At 38.1% G+C, this 19,874-nt stretch overlaps 1 protein-coding gene across 7 annotated transcripts in view; it reads left to right on the top strand.

Moving 5' to 3' along the window:
- PTPRM (protein tyrosine phosphatase receptor type M) overlaps positions 1-19,874 on the top strand; it is a 447,605-nt gene that overhangs the window by 270,517 nt on the left and 157,214 nt on the right. For 4 of the 7 annotated variants that reach the window (XM_033068169.2, XM_033068145.2, XM_033068154.2 and 1 more), the window contains one exon: positions 3,912-3,986. The exons of the other annotated variants lie outside the window; for them this stretch is intronic. In XM_033068169.2, the coding sequence (XP_032924060.1) occupies positions 3,912-3,986 (75 nt within the window). The remainder of the gene's footprint in view (positions 1-3,911; positions 3,987-19,874) is intronic. 7 annotated transcript variants of the gene reach the window in all.

Here is a 19,874-nt window from a genome sequence, read left to right as displayed (position 1 = left end):
GTTCAGTGCATTCACATTTTTTGTAGCCCAGTAAGCAGTGGCTGCTCTGACCACTCTGTCCGATTTCTTAGACATGCACCATGTTCCACTGAGCTTTGAGACTACTGTGTAGCTGCTAGACATTAAGCTACTTAAGCTCTGTGTGCTTGTTATGTCCATCTATTTATGTGCTCTCTGGGAATGCTCTCCAGTACTACATCTAATTTCGCATACTAGGAGCATTCCTGAAATATTGGTAGTCTGGGCTTCTCTTATGTTCAGAAGTTCAGATTTGGTGGTTTTTAAAGGTAGAGGAAGTGCTTTAGGCCATTCGTGTATAAAACTGGTGCAATCTTCTTTTGAATTAATGTCTGAAAATACCTTTAGCCTTGTGTAGGCCATTGGAATCAGGAGACACACTGTAGATTTTACCATGTGTATGAGAAACCATATGCTTTCACAGAATCACAGAATATTCTGAATTATAAGGGATCATCAAATCCAACTCTTAAGTGAATGGTCTATGTGGGGATTGAACCCACAACCCTGGTGTTCTTAGCACCATGCTCTGACCAGCTAGGCCCCAGTCAAGTCAATTATGTACGTAATTTTGGACACAGAGGATAATCTCATTGACTACTTCACAACTATTCTGCCTTAAAGTAGACTTATAAGTATTTTACTGGATAAAGGCCAGTACCATTCCTAGGATCAGGAGCCCTTCCTAGGATCAAGGTCACTCAAGGCAACTTTCAGGCTGTTCCACTGAGCCAGCTGAGCTTGGCCAAGGCACCTCATTGTGGTTAGCTTGTTTGAAGCCTGCCCTGAGGACCAATATGGAGATTCAGAACATGTCACAAGCAGAACTATGTCACTTGCTAGTTATATTCCCTTTAATTATCTCACCTCCAGAGAATAAAGTTGTTGGTGCCCTTAAGACCTTCTTAAGATCATTGAGAGTTGGTTTTATCCGTCATGCAGTGTTCATTCCATGGCCCACCATTCACTTTTAAATATTTTGTTAACATAAAAATATGTAATTGTAATATAAAAATAATGTTTGTGCCCCAGATCCAGCAGAACTGTTTTGTACCTTGAGTACACTTTTCCCTCCCTGATGTCAGCAGGAATAATGCATGTATTTTACTGTCAAGCATGTGCTCAACTGCCAGACTCTAAACCTTGTTTCTGTATTAGAGTGCACCAGATAGCTTATTATCATATTGACAGGTTTCCTGTTAGACAAGTACAGCCTGTCTCCAGAAAAGTGCAGTCTAATTCTACTGGGTCAAATGCATATCTGGGGTCAGTAGCCAGATAATACTTCCTCATTCCATCAAGTATCTTTTAAACAACCTCAATTTGTACCCTTTTAAAAAATGATCTTGTTTTATGATCATTACATTTTTGCAAACGAAACCTCTGTTAAATGTGTTCTTTTAGAGATCATATAAAAATCCTGATTGCAATGATTGCAAGTATAAATTAGGATGACAGTGTTTGATTTGGTAGAGCTGAAAGTTCTCCTTCTGCTTCTGCTAAAGTCAGAGGAAGCCTTTGCCACTGACTTTGTTAGTAGAAGGATCATACAGCACATTATTATGATGTGGAGTCTCCTGATCTCAGTTTTCTGTAGAGAAAGGCTTCTGGGACTTCTGTGACTATTTGGTGTATATACAAATGGGGAGACTGCAGGGTTTCCACTCCCATTATTTTTGACAAGATAATTAAACAAACAAACAAACAAAAATCAGGAATAGGTTTTTGTAACAGTGGTAATAAAGGTTGTCATATATTGCTTGAAATATGGCTTTCATATTCCTACTCTTTCTTCAAGCTAAATGACTGTAAAATCTCAACAGACTAAGTTGAAAACATTCCAAAACTCCTCCAAGTTTATTACTATCAACTTTGTGGTGGTTTGTGATTTATATTGAGACTATATTTCCTGATACAACTTACAATGCTGTCTGGATAGAAACATCTTGATTATCTCCTAGGAATGCAGTTCTCAAGAGGGAGGCATCATTGTTCTAATTTTGCAATATTGGAAGGCCTTCATTAATTATGAGAGAGAAAAGGATATTATAATATTTTAAATCCAATAGCAACAGTACTCTAGAAGCTACTATCAACACTGCATTTCAGTGTTGCAGAGGGATATTTCAAAATATTATGCAGCAGCAGTTTTGAGTTTAATTGTCTGCAGATGGTAGATGATCTATTTTCCTCTCTCGCTGCCACATTTCTAATAGCACCCAGGCTGTTCTATGTAAATGAGTGATCTTTCATATAATTTTGTCCTTAATTTTCCAATATTCTTTCTTTGCATCATTCTCCAGCTGCACCATGTTGGATCTGACCTTTTAATTTTTTTTATATTCCTTAATATATATGTATCACAGCTTGCTTAACCGTTTAGAGGCAATCATAGAACTGCTGGAAAACAAAGAAATAACAGATTTTATTAATGTGAGCCATGGTAATGGTTGTCTGTAGCAGACAGTGGGTGTTACAACTCTGTCAGAAAAGTCTGGAAATTTCAGGACACAAACAAGTCAGGGTTTTCAACTTTTTCTTGTGAACTTGAAACTGGGACCTGGGACAGTTACACACATACCTAATTAAAAGTGTGCCACCTCTCAGCTGTCATTCTCTGTATGCTGAACATTAAGTATATGTGTAGTGTGCACATTTTTAGAACAGTGACCCAAGTGTGTACAAGAAAAGTTAATCTTAACTAGCTCAAAAATGCTTTACATAAAAATTGCCTTTAAAAAAATTGCAGGAAAATGTAGTGTTATGAAATAGCAAAATAAAAATGAAACTAGCTCAAATTACTTGGAGAATCTCTTATTAGAGTACAGTAATTTCACGAGTACAAGTCGCACAGACTATAAGCCGCATCGCCGGGTGTTGGCAAACATTTTGTTTTTTGTCCATAAATAAGCCGCACCTGCGTATAAGCCACTCTGCCGTTTGCAGGGAGGACCCACGTGCAACAAAGTTGCCAAATAGTAACAGAACCGCGGCAGGGTGGGGTTTACTGGCTCAGCTCGGGCCATGAGGGCTCGGGGCTGCTGATAGGGCTGGGTGGCCCAGCTCGGCACTGCTGTTGGGCGGGGATGCTCGGGGCTGGCCGCCGCCACCGCTGGGCTCGGTCACCCCGGCCCGGCGCTGCCCCGCGGCGCCCGCCGGCACCTGCGACAGCGGTGGGAGGCGGGGATGGAGCCGCCCCACTCCTGCGGCGGCGGCACACAGGGACAGGAACCCCCTGAGCCACGGGAGCAGCAGCATGGAGCGCCCTGCCTCTCCTCGGCCCGCAGTGCCAGCAGGAGAGAGCTGCCCCGCCTTCCCCACCCCCTGTGCTGCCTGCACAGAGCAGCTCCACCTGCCGCGCAACAGAGTAACCAATTTGTAACAACAAATGCAAGGTTTTACTGGCAGGTGCTCAACTTTGCAGTTTGCGCTGACTTGGTTTGCACTCCCGGGGTTGAAAATGTCAGAAAATTATTCACATATTGGCCACTCCTGAGTATAAGCCGCATTTCCGGTGTGGGAGCAAAATTTTGGTCAAAACGGTGCGGCTTGTATTCGTGAAATTACTGTAATCTGAATAATCAGCTTGTTTTCACTCAGAAAGCTTAGTGCTGTGACCAGCAGAGCTGATGAGTCTTCAGTTTCCTCAAATGCAGTAAATAATGTGCTTTGAGTCCTTTCCCTGAATGAGAGTCACCCGTGACAGCTTATTAATTCGCAGAATAACCACACTAACAACTGAAGATGAAAAGGAACTTGTGGGCGTTTTTTGGTTTTTATTTGTGAAGTTCAGACAGTAAATGACTGACCAATATTTTTCTTGCTGGCGTAGCTTCAGTCTGGCTTTTTTTTTCCCTCATGCATGCTGACCTGGAACTCTTCCTTTGCCTTAGCTGCGATAATCGTGACTCAGCTTACAACACCATACATTCGCATCGCCCCTGCTGCAGGCGACGACCAACTAACAGGTCAGATGTTCAAGTACAGACAAGTCATCGTGCCCATCCTGTCCCTTTTTCTTTGGCTCCTTTTCCTTGACAATTTCTTCTTCTCTGCTCATAAACATTTTCTTTCTGTTCATAGTTTCTTCCTCAGCTCCATTAAACTCTGAGGTGTGCTTGGCAACAAAACTTGCACACACGTCCCTGTATGTACAACTCCGCTGCATGTGCCCATTGTGTGTGTGACCTGTGGAATGTTCCTTCAAGCCTGATGTTGTAAAGAGATCTCATCTTGCTCCATCCATAAATTGAATGAAAGTCTGAATACAGATATGTATCTGTGTACCTGTTTTTTTGTCTGTTATTAGATCAAACACTAGAATTTCTAAATAACTTAGGCTCAAGAGTCACATGTGCAAGTCAGGACAAAGATCTAGTGTTAGTGAGTTCAGGTTTTTTTCTGTGTAATGGTCAGAAGATCATGTTTCCTGGCAAAATTTCAAAATGAAAGAGATTCAAATAAAGAAATAAAATAGATTCCTTTTTATTATGTCATACATGAGTTCTAGGATTAAAATAAAACAACCTAGCATATGACATATGAGAATAAGCAAGACTTAAGGATTTAAAATCTGATTGTCGAAGTAAACTCAGTACTCAAGTGGAACCATTACTAGGCTGTGTGTGGCTTGAAGGATGGCTCAGAATATGCCAGAAGACCTTTATGAATCTGGGGAAATTATTGATTTTGTCCAGAACAAAAAAAAAAATGCCTGAAGCCTTTCAGGGATTTGGAAACATTTTTATTTTCAAGCAGAACCAAAGAATATTAAAAACTCTAGAACCTGAAGTGGTGAAATATCTAATGAGGGAAGTAAACCTAGTCTGGCAGCTTTTAGTGCATGATAAAATCGTTGCCTTTTTGAAGAGCACTGGCATAGTTCCTTGGGAAAGCACTTTGTTACCATGTTGCTGCCAGGGTGTCTAAGAGAGGAGTTCAGATGTCTGGTATCTGGGTACTGCTACAGTGAGTAAGAGGCAGTTAAATGATTCAGCTCAAGATAAGAGGATTAGGGACATGTCTGCTGTAGCTTTTAATTCTGGGGTATGTGCTATAATAACAAAACTGAGTGATCCATGGTGCCCAAGTGACCTTGTCAATCAAGACAAAATTGCTGCATGTATACTTTGATTTTGTAATAACATATGAACTAACCAGAATAACATACTTATATGATGCCATTAAGTAACTTGTTCTTGTTACTGCTGCTCAGCACAAGTGCATAGATTTTTATACCTCAGTTATTTCTTTACTTGACAATTCAAATAAAACATTGAAGAGACTGGATCTCTTCCACATCCTCGAACTTCAACAAGTTTTGATTTCTTCATCACAGGATTCAAATAAGCTTCTATATTTTTCCATGTGGAGGTTGAAGTGTTCTCTTTTTTTATTTTTATTTGTTTCAATGCAAAGCTGGGTACCTATAGGTAACACTAAAGAAGTGCCTGTTCTACAAGAGTGAGACAGCTACAGTACTTAACAGTGAGAGAAAAGAGATATGACTACCTGGCAAAGTATTTATTTCATCCTTTTTCCCTGGTGGCATTGGCAGTCTGTGGGTGTCTGTCAGATCTGTGAATTTTGTTTCCTTTTTCTTGAAAAGCATTTATAGTTATCTATGAAATGGATTAGAAAGCCTTTGAAATATCCTCATCATATCCCAACCCCATCTCATGTTTGAAGGACTCTGTGCTCAAAAGGAAAGAAACATCCTCATTTGCCACAACTGTAATAATGAGCAAAGAAACCTCACCCAGCCCACATGGTTGTCCCATGACTGCAACAAGAATTCCTGTTTTTCTAGGGAGACATCCTGTCTAGGGGTCCTTAGGGTAGGCTTTTCAACTTCAGGGCAGTACAGCGGTGATGGGATCTGCAGTATCCATGAGAAACACAAAGGTTTTCTTAAAGGAAGTTTACAGAAACTGGACCACACATGAGGGAGGTGGGAGTGATACACATTGTCCCTACATTTTTCTCCTGTAAATTTCAAGAGTGTTGAAAGGATTTACTTGTAAAAGGATTTGTTTATGTGAAAGAATAGGGCTGTTTCTAACTGTAGTTACCACAAGCCCTACAGCTGTAACTGTAAAATGTCACTTAGCATTTTCTGTTCAGTGCTTTCTCCTCACTTCTTTGCTCAGAATCAAAGTAATTACATTTGAGATCAAGAAATTACTTTCAACTTTTAGCATTTGAGGAGATACATAAGCAGCAGGGGGAAGGTCAAGGATGGCATTTTTGGGTTTCTTTACATTGGAAGCTGATGCTTCTTGCATAATGAAAATTTAAAATCTTGGCTGCATTTCTGAATACCGTTACCAAGTTTGAAAGGTCTTCCTCTTCACAAATATCATGATAATACAGCTCAGCTTTCAAGCCAGTTCTACTTGCACTCATTTCCTCCATCCTCGTCATCAACTCGTCTTGCCTATTACTGGTGCAGTTTACAGACAATGCATTATTAATTTCTCTTTGTCCTTCCTTTGTCCTTCCTTTTTCACATAAAAATAACAGGTCTTCCATTTATAGGATTACCGGCTAGTTGCCCTAAATGTCTTGACAGCCATTCCAGGTTGCCTTTGCAGCCTGTAGCAGAGAACTTTTTCTTACAGTTGCACTTAAATACCTGCAGTGTAGTTAAGTTATAGCATAAGATAACCTAGTATAAAAGCAACTGTGTGATTTTCACTCTTAGAAGCCAAAACAGAGAAATTAGTGTTGTTAGTCAATACATTATTTTCAGTGATCCAATAACTTAGTAGCGAAGGAATTCAAATTTGGGGGATAATGTTAGGCTTTCGGTGTTACCTTGCAAAAAGTAACAAACTTGAAATCCACTCAATTGATCCTGTCCTTCATCAGATAAGGAGAATATTTAACTATCTTGCACCTGTGTGGAAGGAGAAAACAATATGTATGCATGAAGCATTGTAGTACTCATGATACTGTCTCCATGTTTTCGTAACAAATGTGGCTTAACATACAGCTGAAATAATGTAGAATGTTATCAAAAAACTTACCACATATGAATGTGACTGTGTGATCTTAACTTCAAAGTTGAATAACAAATCCATCTTTTTGAGAAATACTGAAATCATTTGCAGTTTGTTTCAGTATTTCGTAAGAGACACTTCATCTAATAGGTTTAAATTGGCCATATTTGGTATTCACTTGGCCCTCATATATTTTGTTCTCAGCATTCTGATAAAATAGCATGCTTGGAATCATGATTAGGGTGTTCATTCTGTGAGGCATTTTCTTAATTGTTGAAATATGTCTGAGCTACTTGTATTTAAATTAAAGTATTTCCATTTGTGATTTAGTGGAGCAGCCACTACTTTGCTGGATATTATTAAGACTGATTTCCATAGAACGCCCTTTTTACGACCCGTTGTTAATTACACATCCAGCTGCAAGAGAGAGCTCTGTATTGTACATTCTTCATACATGAAATTCTTGGTACAAATCAAACGCAGCAAGATCTGTCAGGAGTTTTTTAAAGTAACTAATACTTAACAATTGGGAAGATTTTATTTTTTTTAAGATAGAGGCAAAAGCTTAAAACTTAATTTTTTTATCCTGCCTACCTTAAGGTCTAGATGATCACCATATTTTATAAACAAGTTAAAAGCTGTCATAAAATGATCCCAGTTAGTTTATTCTCCCCTATGAAGTTAGCAGCATAATAAAGTATGCCCATTTCTTACTGTATGCATTCACTACATAGCAAGATTTATTGCTGTGTTCTGGGCCGCATTCTGTTCTCAACCATTCCACTGTAAAAGTGAAAAAAATAAACTGAAATCTTTGATTGATTAAATCGCAACTTCATGGGATTTTATTTTTTTTATATCAAGGGATTTACTCCAGTTTTGTACTGAATTACTGAAAACACAGTGTTTTTATTAACACAAAAACCAAGAGCATAAATTTGAGGAGTGTTTTACTATTTACCTTGATTGTTTTGCTTTACAGTGCATCTGAGGTATAACAACATATGCTGGACACACATTCACATTCATGTTTTCTCCATCCTGAACCATGTAACATTGATTTAGATGAATTCTGATGTGCTAAAACTTGAGGAGCTATTTTGGACTATGTAGAATCCCCTGTTTCCTGATTGAGACAATTTCCTAGTTGTGTCTGTAATAGCAAACCTACGTGCAGACATGTCTGTCTGCAGGCTCAGTACACTATTTTAGAAGTTTATTCTTGTCTTGGTACTTCTGAACAGCATTTGCATTAGATGGAGTTGTGGATAGTTATCCAGGGGAGAATAAGCACCTGTGTGCTGTAATGTCAAAACCATATTGCAGTGCTGTTGCAAGGTCAAATGACAAGGAAAGCAGAATAAGAATGGATCTGACTCTCCAAAGTGAAATTCTAAGCCAGTTTTTATGTGATGGCCACAATGATTGTTGTACCAATTGTTCAAGGATTCTGGTCCTCCTGCTCAGTTGGGCAGAATGCAAAACAAGGAAATATTCCTACTTTCTGCAGCACTAGCTGAATGCATTTCAGTGGGCTGGAATGTCACTTGTGATTTATTGCCCATTTTTGTTCTTTTATGTGTTATATTTGTCATTTTTGCAGTGACAGTTTCATCTATAAAACAGTATAGTTACAAGAAAATGTTAAGAGGATACAGGAGTGCCATGGGAGCTACTGTTTCCTCTTCTCCCTTTTATTTCCCCTAGTACATTACAGAGTCAAATGTCAGGTTTTCTGTAAGACAGTGCAGCCAAAGCAGCTATGCTTTTAGGCATAGAAACATTTTCCACAGAGCAACTGAAGAAGAGCTAAAGTTAACCAATAAGAGAAAGAAGGCCTAAAAAGAATGCTAATAACATTTCACAAATGGTGAAATAACCCATAACACAAATACAAGCCTTTGCCATCTGTGCACAATAAAGAGCCCAACCTGATTAGAAAGCCAGTTATCAGTGTGATTATATTACTTGCATTAAGTATTCCACATAATGTTTTAAAATAATAGCTGCTTTAATGTTCTCTGGAAGTGGGAGCCTTCCAGCTCCCCTGTGTAAGTAGGAGAATAGGGAGGATAAGCTGCAAAGGGTCATATCAGCAGTTTTGCTCTGGCCATTGACGCTTTTGGTTGCCCAAGGGGGTGTGAGTTCTTCAGCTGTCCTGGTGCTGCACTGCCAGAGCCAGTGTGTAACAGAGCTGGGACAGGAACAGCTGGAGAAGGTCCCATGAACTAGAAGAAAGTATCAACCTTTCCCTTTCCTTTAGGAATAATTAGCCTAATTAGGTAAGTTTTCCACTGTAGAAACAGTTTGTCTTTTATTCAGAGTTAAAAATTTGGTTAATAATTAGAATTAAGAATATATAATTAATATATTCTTAATAATAAGAAGAATTAAGAATCAATAGTCAGTCGTTGGAGTAGCTGTGTTACATCCCCCAAGTACAAAACCAGTCTGGAAGTTGGAGTATTCCAGTACATATCTAAGAGAAAAATACGATTCCAAGTGTCTAACATCTCTTTCATAAAAACAGTCATCCAAATATAATGTAAGCCACTGAAGATGGGTCTGTTTGGTTCCTCCTGGCTTGAAAAATAATCTGTTCTCTTAGTAATGTGTAATCTTCATGTCAGAATACCTGTGAGGCTGTTCGATGTTGGGCTGGGAGGAGAGGGAGCTTTTCTTAATCTCATTACAGAGAATGGAAACATAAAACCCATTCATGAAAGTAATTATATGAATGAAAATTTAAATAATAAATAAATTCTTAACAAGCTTTGCCATCTGTTTAGTACTGGTACTGGTCAGTACCACACCTACTTCAAAATTGTACAGAGAAGCAGAAAACCTAAAAATAATGCGAAAATACCAGCAGGCAGTTTCTAGACCATAGCTGTCATATAGTGTATTATTTCATTTCTGTATAGAAAAAAATATGCCTCTGATTTTTACATTTGAAATAGAACATGTTTTGTATGTACCACAATGAAAAATTAAGGAGAGACCAGGGAAAACAAAGAAACTCAGAGATACAAGTAGTAACTAAAACAAACTGTGAATTTCAGTGTTTTTGAAGCATTTTTTGTATTCCTAAAATGCTAAGCAATTTTAATTTTGCATTGAAATAAAATGTGGGACCAGTTGTGGTTAAAATAATCTGTAGTTCTTGAAATCTGCAAATCTGGTGTTTGTACCACTGGAGAGTTTGACAAATGTTTAAGGCAATATTACATGGATTGCCTCTGTTTTAGTGTATAGGCAAGCATTCAAATGTGTTACAGTCAAACAGAGTAGTGCAGCAAAGAGGAGAGTAATACTGTCAGCTTTAACCAAAAGTGACAGAACATACTGTCTTGGGCAACATAATGTTTCAGCAATTCACTCAGTTTAGTTTCCTTGAAATAACTCAAATCTTAATAAGTATCTAAGCTACATTTGTCTGCTTGGAGTAACAATTCAACATTGTGCAAGTCATAACTAATTATTGACAAGTTTTTAACACCTCCTTCAGACAATATATTAAAGATCTTCTTTTCTGCCATAATGGGAGTTTGACTGCTAGAACCAATGATTTTGGAGCTGCGAGAAAGGCACTCAAGTGTATCTGTGCATTTTCAATTCTTCATTTTTCAAAAACTCTGAATTTTCATTTTATTCCCTTCGTCTGATTTTTGTCAGTGCTGAGCACTAAGAAGTTTTTGTGTACATGGAAAACTCCTGTGCAAATGGAAGTTGGTTCACAGTTTTCCGTAAAAGTGAACAGAAGTCTAATTGGTCAGAAACAAACGAAGTATTCAATAAACCTTTATGAAGTAAAATAGTTGCACTTTTCAGTATGCTATAATTGAATTAGACTGCTTCTGGTTATGAGTAAATGTGTCAATAATTAAAAGTGAAAAGAGCTGATGATAAAAATGACTGTTCAAGGCATTCTTAATCAAATAGGGCAAGTGGAGATTTTCCTTTAACCCCTAAAACTTCCAAGAAATAAATGGAAAATAAAATGTAAATAAGAGATAACTATTCAGAGGAGGCCTAGTCTGTTCTGGTCCCTGTACTAGAATATTGGTGCATTCAACATTATTTCTGTCTGAATTGGTTTTTTTTATTGCCAATACTGTAAACATTTCTGAAATATGAACAAAATAATTGCTACACTGTACTGGCACAAAGACAGATTTAGAATTCTGTGGAATTATATTTCCTTTGTTGTACTTTCCAGTTCCAGTTCCTCTAGCTGACCTTCCTGCCCCAAAACTGTGTTGATTCTGAAATGCTTTGAAAGAAAAGTTGTGAGTCTTTTTTCCTACTTTTTATAAATTTATCACAAACATATTTTTCTATTTCTTCATGCATCATTACTTGCATAATTCCCTTTATTTGTTACTAGAATGAACTATGTTGTGCTTTCTTCCAAGAAAATATGTGGGTAGTGAATAATGAGAAGTAGTGGAAGTCACCAGGAATGTCAGCCTCATCTGTGAGCCAGTGGCAGCACAGGCCAAAACATCCCTGGGTGTTCAGACCTCGTATACTGCATTACCCCCTGCCCCACCTCCTCCTAATGGCAAAGTAACCAAACCTTCACTGACTTTTCATTTGGAACTGTTCATTTGTGTTCCTCTGCTCAAGTCCTTGGCTGACAGCGAGATCAGAAGATGATGCCTCACTCTCCTCCTACTTACCCATAGCTTCAGGTGCCTTTGTTCCCATGCTGGATGTGATCCCTTGCATTCAGGGATGGAAAATAAAACAGCTGTGTTTGTCCAGGCCAAAAGCATCTAATTTTGTAACTGAGTTTCACCCTGAGTAGATCAGCTCCGGAAACATTACTGTGATCTGATTTCATATCTTCGCTGCTCGGTAGAAGCCAGTTGAGTACTAGAAAACCACATTTTATCTCCCCTGAAGGGGGCAGAGTCCTCTTCAGTCTTCAAATCCACACCTTTCCTGTCTCTAGAAGACAGCTGAAATAAATTTTCAGTGGTGTCTGATTATCAATTTCTTGTCATGTGTCAGTACACTTTTAGGAGTAGATCTAATGTTGAAAGCATGGGAGTCAGCAAGGCAACAGGTGAAAGTCAAATACTCTCATTAGGGCTGATGATCAATTGTCCACTTCTTCTATAAGGGTGGCCTCAAAGTGTTGCTGACTTGCTTAGAAAATGTATTAGGTATGGACAGGATCAATCTGGACTGTCTTCTTTCATTTCCTTAGAGCTAATTTGAGGGAGTTACTCTTCTACCCTGAGTACTGTTGTTTTGAGGTTGTATAGAGAACCATAAAATCAAATGTTTTAGGTCTAAAGGCCACCCTTCTTGTACATTGTGTACCTCTGTGACTTCTTGTTCACGGAAGTCAGGGCTATAAGAGCCAATTGGATTTCCAATGGCTGCAAGTGGGTCCTCTTTCACAGAGCATCAACTGGGAATAAGCCCTACATTCAAAGTACTAGGACACCTGCTGCTTCAGCCCTTGTTGTTGCTTCTTTTCTCAGACCTCCTCATCCTTATTCAGTATGAGACCTACATACATACAGCTAATTTGATGCAAGTATATTTTCATTACTCCTCAGTCAAGCTTGATTAGAAATGTATGTCTCATCATATTTGCTATTGTGTTTGTGTCATCAGAGAGTAGCTGGTAAAGAAGCCTGGTTTCATCTTTCCACAGAAGTCAGGAGGATTTAAACTTTTATTTTGGTGGCAGTCTGTTTTCAGCTATGCTGCCATGGCTTTTCCATTTGTGGGCATAGAGGTCTGTGATGTGCACCATTGTGGCTACTTCTTTGGTCACACACAGTGAGTACTTATAAATATGTAACCATCCTTTTTTCTTCCTAAGATGTACTAAAGTGTGTGGGAGTACCCTTTAGGGCCATTTGAAAGCTTGAAGTTCCAGAGACTTTTTTTTTTTTTCCTTAGTAAATTATTTATTTCCAAGAAGGAGATACACCGTGTCTGTATATTTGAGACTTGTTAATAATTTCTGGTTATGGTACAGCTATTGAGTGTGTTTTAAACATCCCTTAATGATCTCAGTGCTATTAAAGTGTGAGGGCTTATGCTTTTTTTCAGAATGAATGAGGGCTTCCACCTCCTTGGGTGCCCATTAGAGAGGAAAATTTTTATGAATTTTAATTATTTAAATTTCTTTGCTTAAAAGAAAAAGGCAAAGAAGAAGGCTCGCAGAAAGGATGGTTGCGTTGTTTCTAAGGAGAAGTGAGTTGTTTATCAACACTTGCTTGCTTATTTTAAGTCTTTATTAAAAAAAAAGAGTCTTCAGAAAAAATCCAGTCTAAATAGTCTGGATTAAAAATCCTGTTAAAAATACATTGTGATGACACCAACAGATTGTGATGAGACCAAAAGTCGAACTGGGAACTTCATTTGTTTTAGGCATGTTTTGTAAAGAATGTTGATACTCCTGACAAGCGGAAATACAGATGTTTAACTGAGAAAGTCTTTCTGCTCACATGCACCAACATGAATCATCCACCAGTGAGACACAGTTCATGTGATATTCAGTTAAATGACTCATATTCATCAGTGAAATAGTTCTTTGCATGTCTTTTCATGCAGTTCTTTGTCACTTATATTTACATTTTCCTAAAGAATATCACAAACAAAATTAATAATTCATAAATATTGTTACACAGCAGAACCTCATTTTGATACTGCCTTCTTAACACCGACCTTCTAATAAGTCTGTTTTTCCTGTATTTTAAAGTACACCAAATAAAAAATACACCAAATCAACATGGTTGTCCCAGGGAAATACAGAAAACTTTTTCTGGGACAAGAGGATCTGTACACAGCAACATGTATTTTGGTGATGATCATAAATTGCAAAGAAAATACTCTCCTGCTAAAATGTAAGTGCTGCTTGCCCTTTTTCCCAGACTTGAAAAAAATAGAGGAGTGAGCATATCATAGGAGGGAAAATCAGACTACGTTGATTTCAACACTTAAACAACTCCTATGCTTAGCAAAACAGGAGGAAAACATAGTCTCTGCCATGTAGAAAAATCATGAGCATTTCCAAGAGAAACCAGGAACAGAAAGGAAAAATATTGTAAAAAGGAAACCTTACTCTTGCAACATTTCCAAAACTAATATATTCAAGACATGGGTTAGAGAGAGAAAACTGAAAAAATGCTGATCAAAACCACCTTCTGGCACAAAGTGTACCTTGCCCAACAACACCTCATAACTTCTACCATATGGACAAAAACCTGCAGTTTTGAAGGAGAATGAGGAGTGCTGATTGGAAAGCTGACAATGAGGATGGCAAGGGAGAGTTGTGTCCTAACTGGAGTTCTACCAGGAGTAATAGAACAAAGACTTTGTTAGCAGAGTACATGCTGGCTAGCAGATGAGGACAGAATGCCAGTCACTTACAGTATAAACAGAAGAGCCAGGGTGGTAATTCATTTCATCTACAGATCTGTATGTGTTTTGGGTCTTCTCCAAGACAGACTCAAATCCTGGCATCTGGAATGGAATTGAAATTCAAATAAAATCATGGACTGGCTTGTCTCTGAGCATTGGTAGTGCTGCTGCTACAGATTTATAAATAAGGGTACCATTTTTTGCAGCCATGGGTGAGATGAGGGGAGAAATGCTGTTTCTGGAGGAAACAGGATATTTTGCACTACTGCCCTGTTGCAGTTTGTGGTACAGGATTTTGTTTCCTGTTGGTCATTTGACATTTTTAAGGACTTACCTCTGTGAAGCACCTGTTTTCATACCAGGACAGACATACCAGCATTCTTCATTACTTTGTCATAATACCTTTTATCTCAACCCTTTTGGCAACTCTGCTTTCCCTACCTTTATGTTAATAAAACTTTATGTTCCTTCCTTCCTTGAAATGCCCCAACCAACATCATCAATTTAAACATTTGTAAGTCACTTAAATCCCTCCTGAAGATCTGTTTTTACTGTGGTACTAACTGGAAATGCTGAGAGATACCAGCTAGTTAAAAGAGCAGGAAGGATACTGCAAATGCATCTTCTTAGGGGTTTTTGCCTCCCCCTTGCCCCTGTGGTTGCTACACCTGCGTATTACAGCCTAGCTCAGCTAGTTCATGTGCTTTTAGTGGCAAAGATTACTTAACTGTGTCCCTGCTCTGTTCTTTGCACAGTGGGGCTCCCAGTCTGATTTATAGCTTCCAGCTTCTACTATCACACAAATAATAGGGAGTAATAATGATAGTAGCCTCTGTAATTCATGTTGTCCTTGGAGACCATGGGCAGAGTCTTTAAAGCCAAGTTCTCTGATTTTTTCAGTCTTCTCACTTTGTGGCAGGGACAATAGGATCCTAGTGATGGGTGTTCCAAGGAAGCATCATACCTCTCTGCCTCTCTTCTGCCTTGTACCATTTTGCATGATTTCTGCCACCTAATCATAGTGCAGCTGTCACACAGGGGTATAATGTTTCGTTTTCCTGACTCACTCTCTGAAATAACTCAAAAGAAGGTGCTGAGGTGTGATAGTTGAATCTCACTGCCTGCATAAAAAAAATCACAGGGTAGTTACTAACTCAAAAGTTGGTTTCAAGTTTGACTGGAAAATTGGATGATCTGAACTAACTGTATTACTGCCTTAAAGCCTTTTAAGGTTAGCCATTACATCAGTCACTGAAACACCTGTGGATAAAATGTAGGTGGAAAGGCTTGCAAGTGTCTTACCAAGCAAGTACCTTTGAGAGTGTAAAGCTGCAGAAAAGAACTACAAAAGGCAGGAACTAGAGTCAGCCTTGGGTGGGAGAAATAAAATGAAACTGGTCTAGCTAATTAATGGAAAGGATTCTTCCTTTCTCCTCAAAGAAAAGAAAAAACATTTGGATTTTTTTAAAGACTGCTTTAGACAAAATACCTTTAGCTAGTTTTTACTAGTAATTGCTTAAATCTTACCCTGTCTTTGTAAGTATAACCAGCAGCACTTAGACTTTACAGCCAGGATTGTTTTATTGGTTATTCTATCATATAAAATGGTCAGTCATTTCTAAGTACATTTTTTGGGGGAGAGAAATATTGAAAAGCAAGTCCAAACTTTATTCATTTACAAAGAGAGAGGAGAAAGAGTTTATTCAGTTTGGTAGAGGTCCATTTCTTTTACTGGAAAAGATTTTCATTTTTCTTGAAAAACAAGATAGTGCTTGCCTCAGAGTTAAAGGAATTATTATTTTGCCCACATAATTCATTCACTGTAGCTTTCTTTTTAGTGAAAAGTAGTTCTGCTGCAGCCTTTTTTATCCATAAGTTACCTTCAAGAGATTATTCTTTATGAAGTTTTGAGGTTGGTGATAACCTGATACTTGTGCCTTCTGAGTGAGAAAGGAAAAGGAAATTTTCCACCAAAGGAAGTAGCAGAACTAGAAATTCTTCAAAGAGAGAGGTGGAGTTTTTTTACTCAGTCTTCTAACCTGTTGTGTGGAAATAGAAATTTAGCTGCACAAAGTCATTTAAGAATTCAAATTCTGCCAGACACTAATACAGCAACTAGAATATAATTCAGCTCTCATTCTGAAGAGAAGGTAAGATGCCATGAACTGGCAGAGTAATGACTAAACTTCAGAGGAGATTCCAGTATTAAGAAGATGTTAATGGAATAGGTCTGAGAGTGAAAAATAAGTGAAATACTATCTTTGGATATTTCATGGGTACTACTTAAAAATATTACCACTGGAGCTTGCAAAGTATGAAACAAAATGTGATCCATGAGGAATAAGTCAGGCCAGCTGAATGCCATTCTAAGTGAAGGAGAAGAAATATTATTTCACATTTTAAATGCTGCTGTTAGGAGACCCACAAAGAATGGGAAATCAGTCGGTAAAAGGGAAATTGTACTTGCTGAGATTAACTAGAAAAGTAAATATCTAAGGGTATGGAACCAAGCAATGTTACTGTCTTCCACTGTATTCAGCACAGGAAGCCTGGGGAAATACTTTACTGGGTTTTTGCAGCACCTTAGGGTTTATCTTTAAGTGTATCTCTGTTTTTCACTTCTGGCAGGAAGCACTCTAGTTTGTTTTCATCAAGTAAAGACTTTCCTAAGTCAGCACCTTAATCTTTTTTAAACTGGCAGGAAATACCTCCTTGTCCTTTCATTTTCTAAGCAGCTCCCTTGAGCTATCCTGCAGTCACTGCTCTTTAGTGACCTATTGTCTTTCTGGAGGTGCACCACAGTGCATATGTCAGTTTAGTCTTGATTCTTGTAGCTCCCCTAGCCCAGACAATCTCAGAAAACAGAACTGAGGGGTTTTTTTATGCAAGGCTTGGAGTCAGTCATCTGTATGCAAGGGTAGGATCAAAATCTTGGAAGTAAAACAAACAAAAAAAACCGAGAAAATCATTAGGTCCAGTGTCGTGAGGAAAATGCAGCGAGCATAGCTCAGTTGTTGGTATCAACTTAATGACCTGTTTTCATTAAATGCAGATATTTTCCTGGAAGCACAGAATGTGTCTTGTAGCTATATATTCCTAAAGGGTCCAGGGCAATCAAGGATATTAAGTTACTGTGTCAGACAAAGAGGTTGAAACAATAGTAATAAAATAAATAAATAAAACCACCAAGACCAGATCCTCATGCTAGAATAGTGTATCAGTAACACTGTTTCTGCAATGAAAGATTACTTTTCACTCAAGTATTTTTAGCATCTGTCAGTACAGCAGAGTAAAAGAGAAATCAAAGCATCTCTTTTTTTTTTTTTGGCTTGCAGTAGTATTGTTCCACATCTTTCTTGAAAACATACAAACAAAACCAAATGCACAAATGGACATTGCAGTTTATCAGGAGGCAAAATGAATTTCAGAATTACTGCCCTGAGTTGCCTCACTCCCCTTAGGTACAGCTCACCCTTCTCTTCATGGTGCCAGTGCAGTTGCCTGTGTGGGTATGGGCTAAAAGTCAGCTAAGAATTTGTTATGAGGTGAGAGGCAAATATCACTCTATCACCATCTACCTATCAGACAGAAGCACAGCAGAAGTAAAGTGACACTGCTTGTCACAGCTAATGCACTTCAGTATTTAACATTAAATGCTGTATGGTGTGTTTATTAAATGCACGGAAGAGTCAGGGTTAGGGCAGCAGCTCTTCATTACAATGCTAGATGGTACAAGTTAGCAGAATTCACATAGACCTGTGAAGAATTTCAGTGGGACAAATGCAAACTGAATGAAGAGGTAGTACCAACTCAAATTTCAGTCTTGATAAATGCTAAAATGTAAATTTGAATGACTTTTAACTTGTAAAGGATTCAAAGCTGAACATTGCACTGAAGAAAGGGATGCAAGTTTCACTGTAAACAATACACTATAAAAAACTTTGTGTCCATCTGATGTTGGAATAAAAGAAACAGAATGCTAAGGTCATGAAGAGTGGATTAGAACACAGCAATTTTCTAAAATCCTGTTGTAAAAAAACCTGAAGTATGTAAAGTGAATAAGTAGCATTAAATAAAATGCAGAAAGGTAATCTCAAATTCCTAATACTAAAAGACTCAAGGAATGTTAAAAAATATGAAAGTTCTTTAAATTTACCCAAATAGGTTTTGAAACCACTAAGAACAATAGTGGACCAGCATTTTGTCAGCAAATAAATAAGCTGCTGAATGGAAATAAAGTAGAATTGAGGTTATGCCAATATTATTTTATAATAACTAATGGTAGAGGTTTTTTAAAGGCTTGTTAAACATCATGCTTCCATTTTAAGACAACCTCTTGTGAGAAGGGCTGAGTCCATCACTGTGAGAAGCTATATCCTATTTTTAACTCAGCATTACAATTCTTTTCATTTGAAAATGAAACTATTTGAGATGATTCTTCAGTTGGATAATCAATAAATGATGCAATATGGGAGTTCAAGTGTCCTGATGTTGGGCTCTGTCCCACTTCCTATGTAGGCTTTCTTTGGAGATTTTGCATTAGTGGTGGATTCTCCAGCTTGTTCAGTACTCCCAACAGGATAATGCTTTGTGTGATGGAATGCATTTAATGAAAGTTGTGCTCCATCATATGCAGAAAATATGCGTGCTTTGAATACGATTTTGATATTATCTCCTCTGCGTACTGTAAGTGTAGCTGGTTCCACTGAACTGAAGGCCATGAGCTGCTAGAGACAGAGCACTGGAATAGAACGCATTGGATAGTACCATGTATGGTTGCCTTTACTTAATTTCATATTCCCAAAACTAATGCTGGAAGCCTTAATAAAAGGAATGGAACCCTAAGGCAGAAACTGGTTTTAGCAAGTCATTACTGATGAGTATTCCTGTTGGCCGGGGTAGCCTGAAGGAGATAATGAAGAATAAACTTTGGAAGGAACCAGTCTTAGAAGCTTCATCTGAAAAGACACTACTTACTATTGACTTGACATTCTTTATTTCTTGGGTTTTAGATTTAGAAAAGAGCTTTGGAGTCCTTCATATGTCTTAAAATCTGCATCATACTTGATTCACTGCTTCCTGTTGGCCAAATTCAGCTCGACAGCTGCTTTTTGCATGAACATGCTCTAGATGTCTTCTGAATATCTACTGCAGTTTTGAGTGCTATGAAGAGTACAGCAGTATGGAATTTTTAAAAATTGTATATGATACAGGAAAATAAAAATAGAATTGCTTATTCATACAAAGTATAAATAATCCTTTGTTACCAATTCAGAAAAGTGTGTGTATATTTCTATCAAACTAATATTCTTGTGGGACTGGGCACAGGGACAGCAAGCACATCATCTTCTCTGCTTTAGCACTCATGTAAAGTACCTTGGCCAGAATTTTCCAAAGAACCTGGTTCCTGCAGTTAGCTCTAGATATGTTTTGATTAATGGTTATCACCTTTTCTGGCTGATTTTT

The sequence above is a fragment of the Catharus ustulatus genome, chromosome 1, assembly GCF_009819885.2.
Source record: "Catharus ustulatus isolate bCatUst1 chromosome 1, bCatUst1.pri.v2, whole genome shotgun sequence".
NCBI classification, from domain to species: Eukaryota; Metazoa; Chordata; class Aves; order Passeriformes; family Turdidae; genus Catharus; species Catharus ustulatus.
Note: the sequence above shows the minus strand (reverse complement) of the source record. Positions and strands in the feature narration are given on the sequence as shown.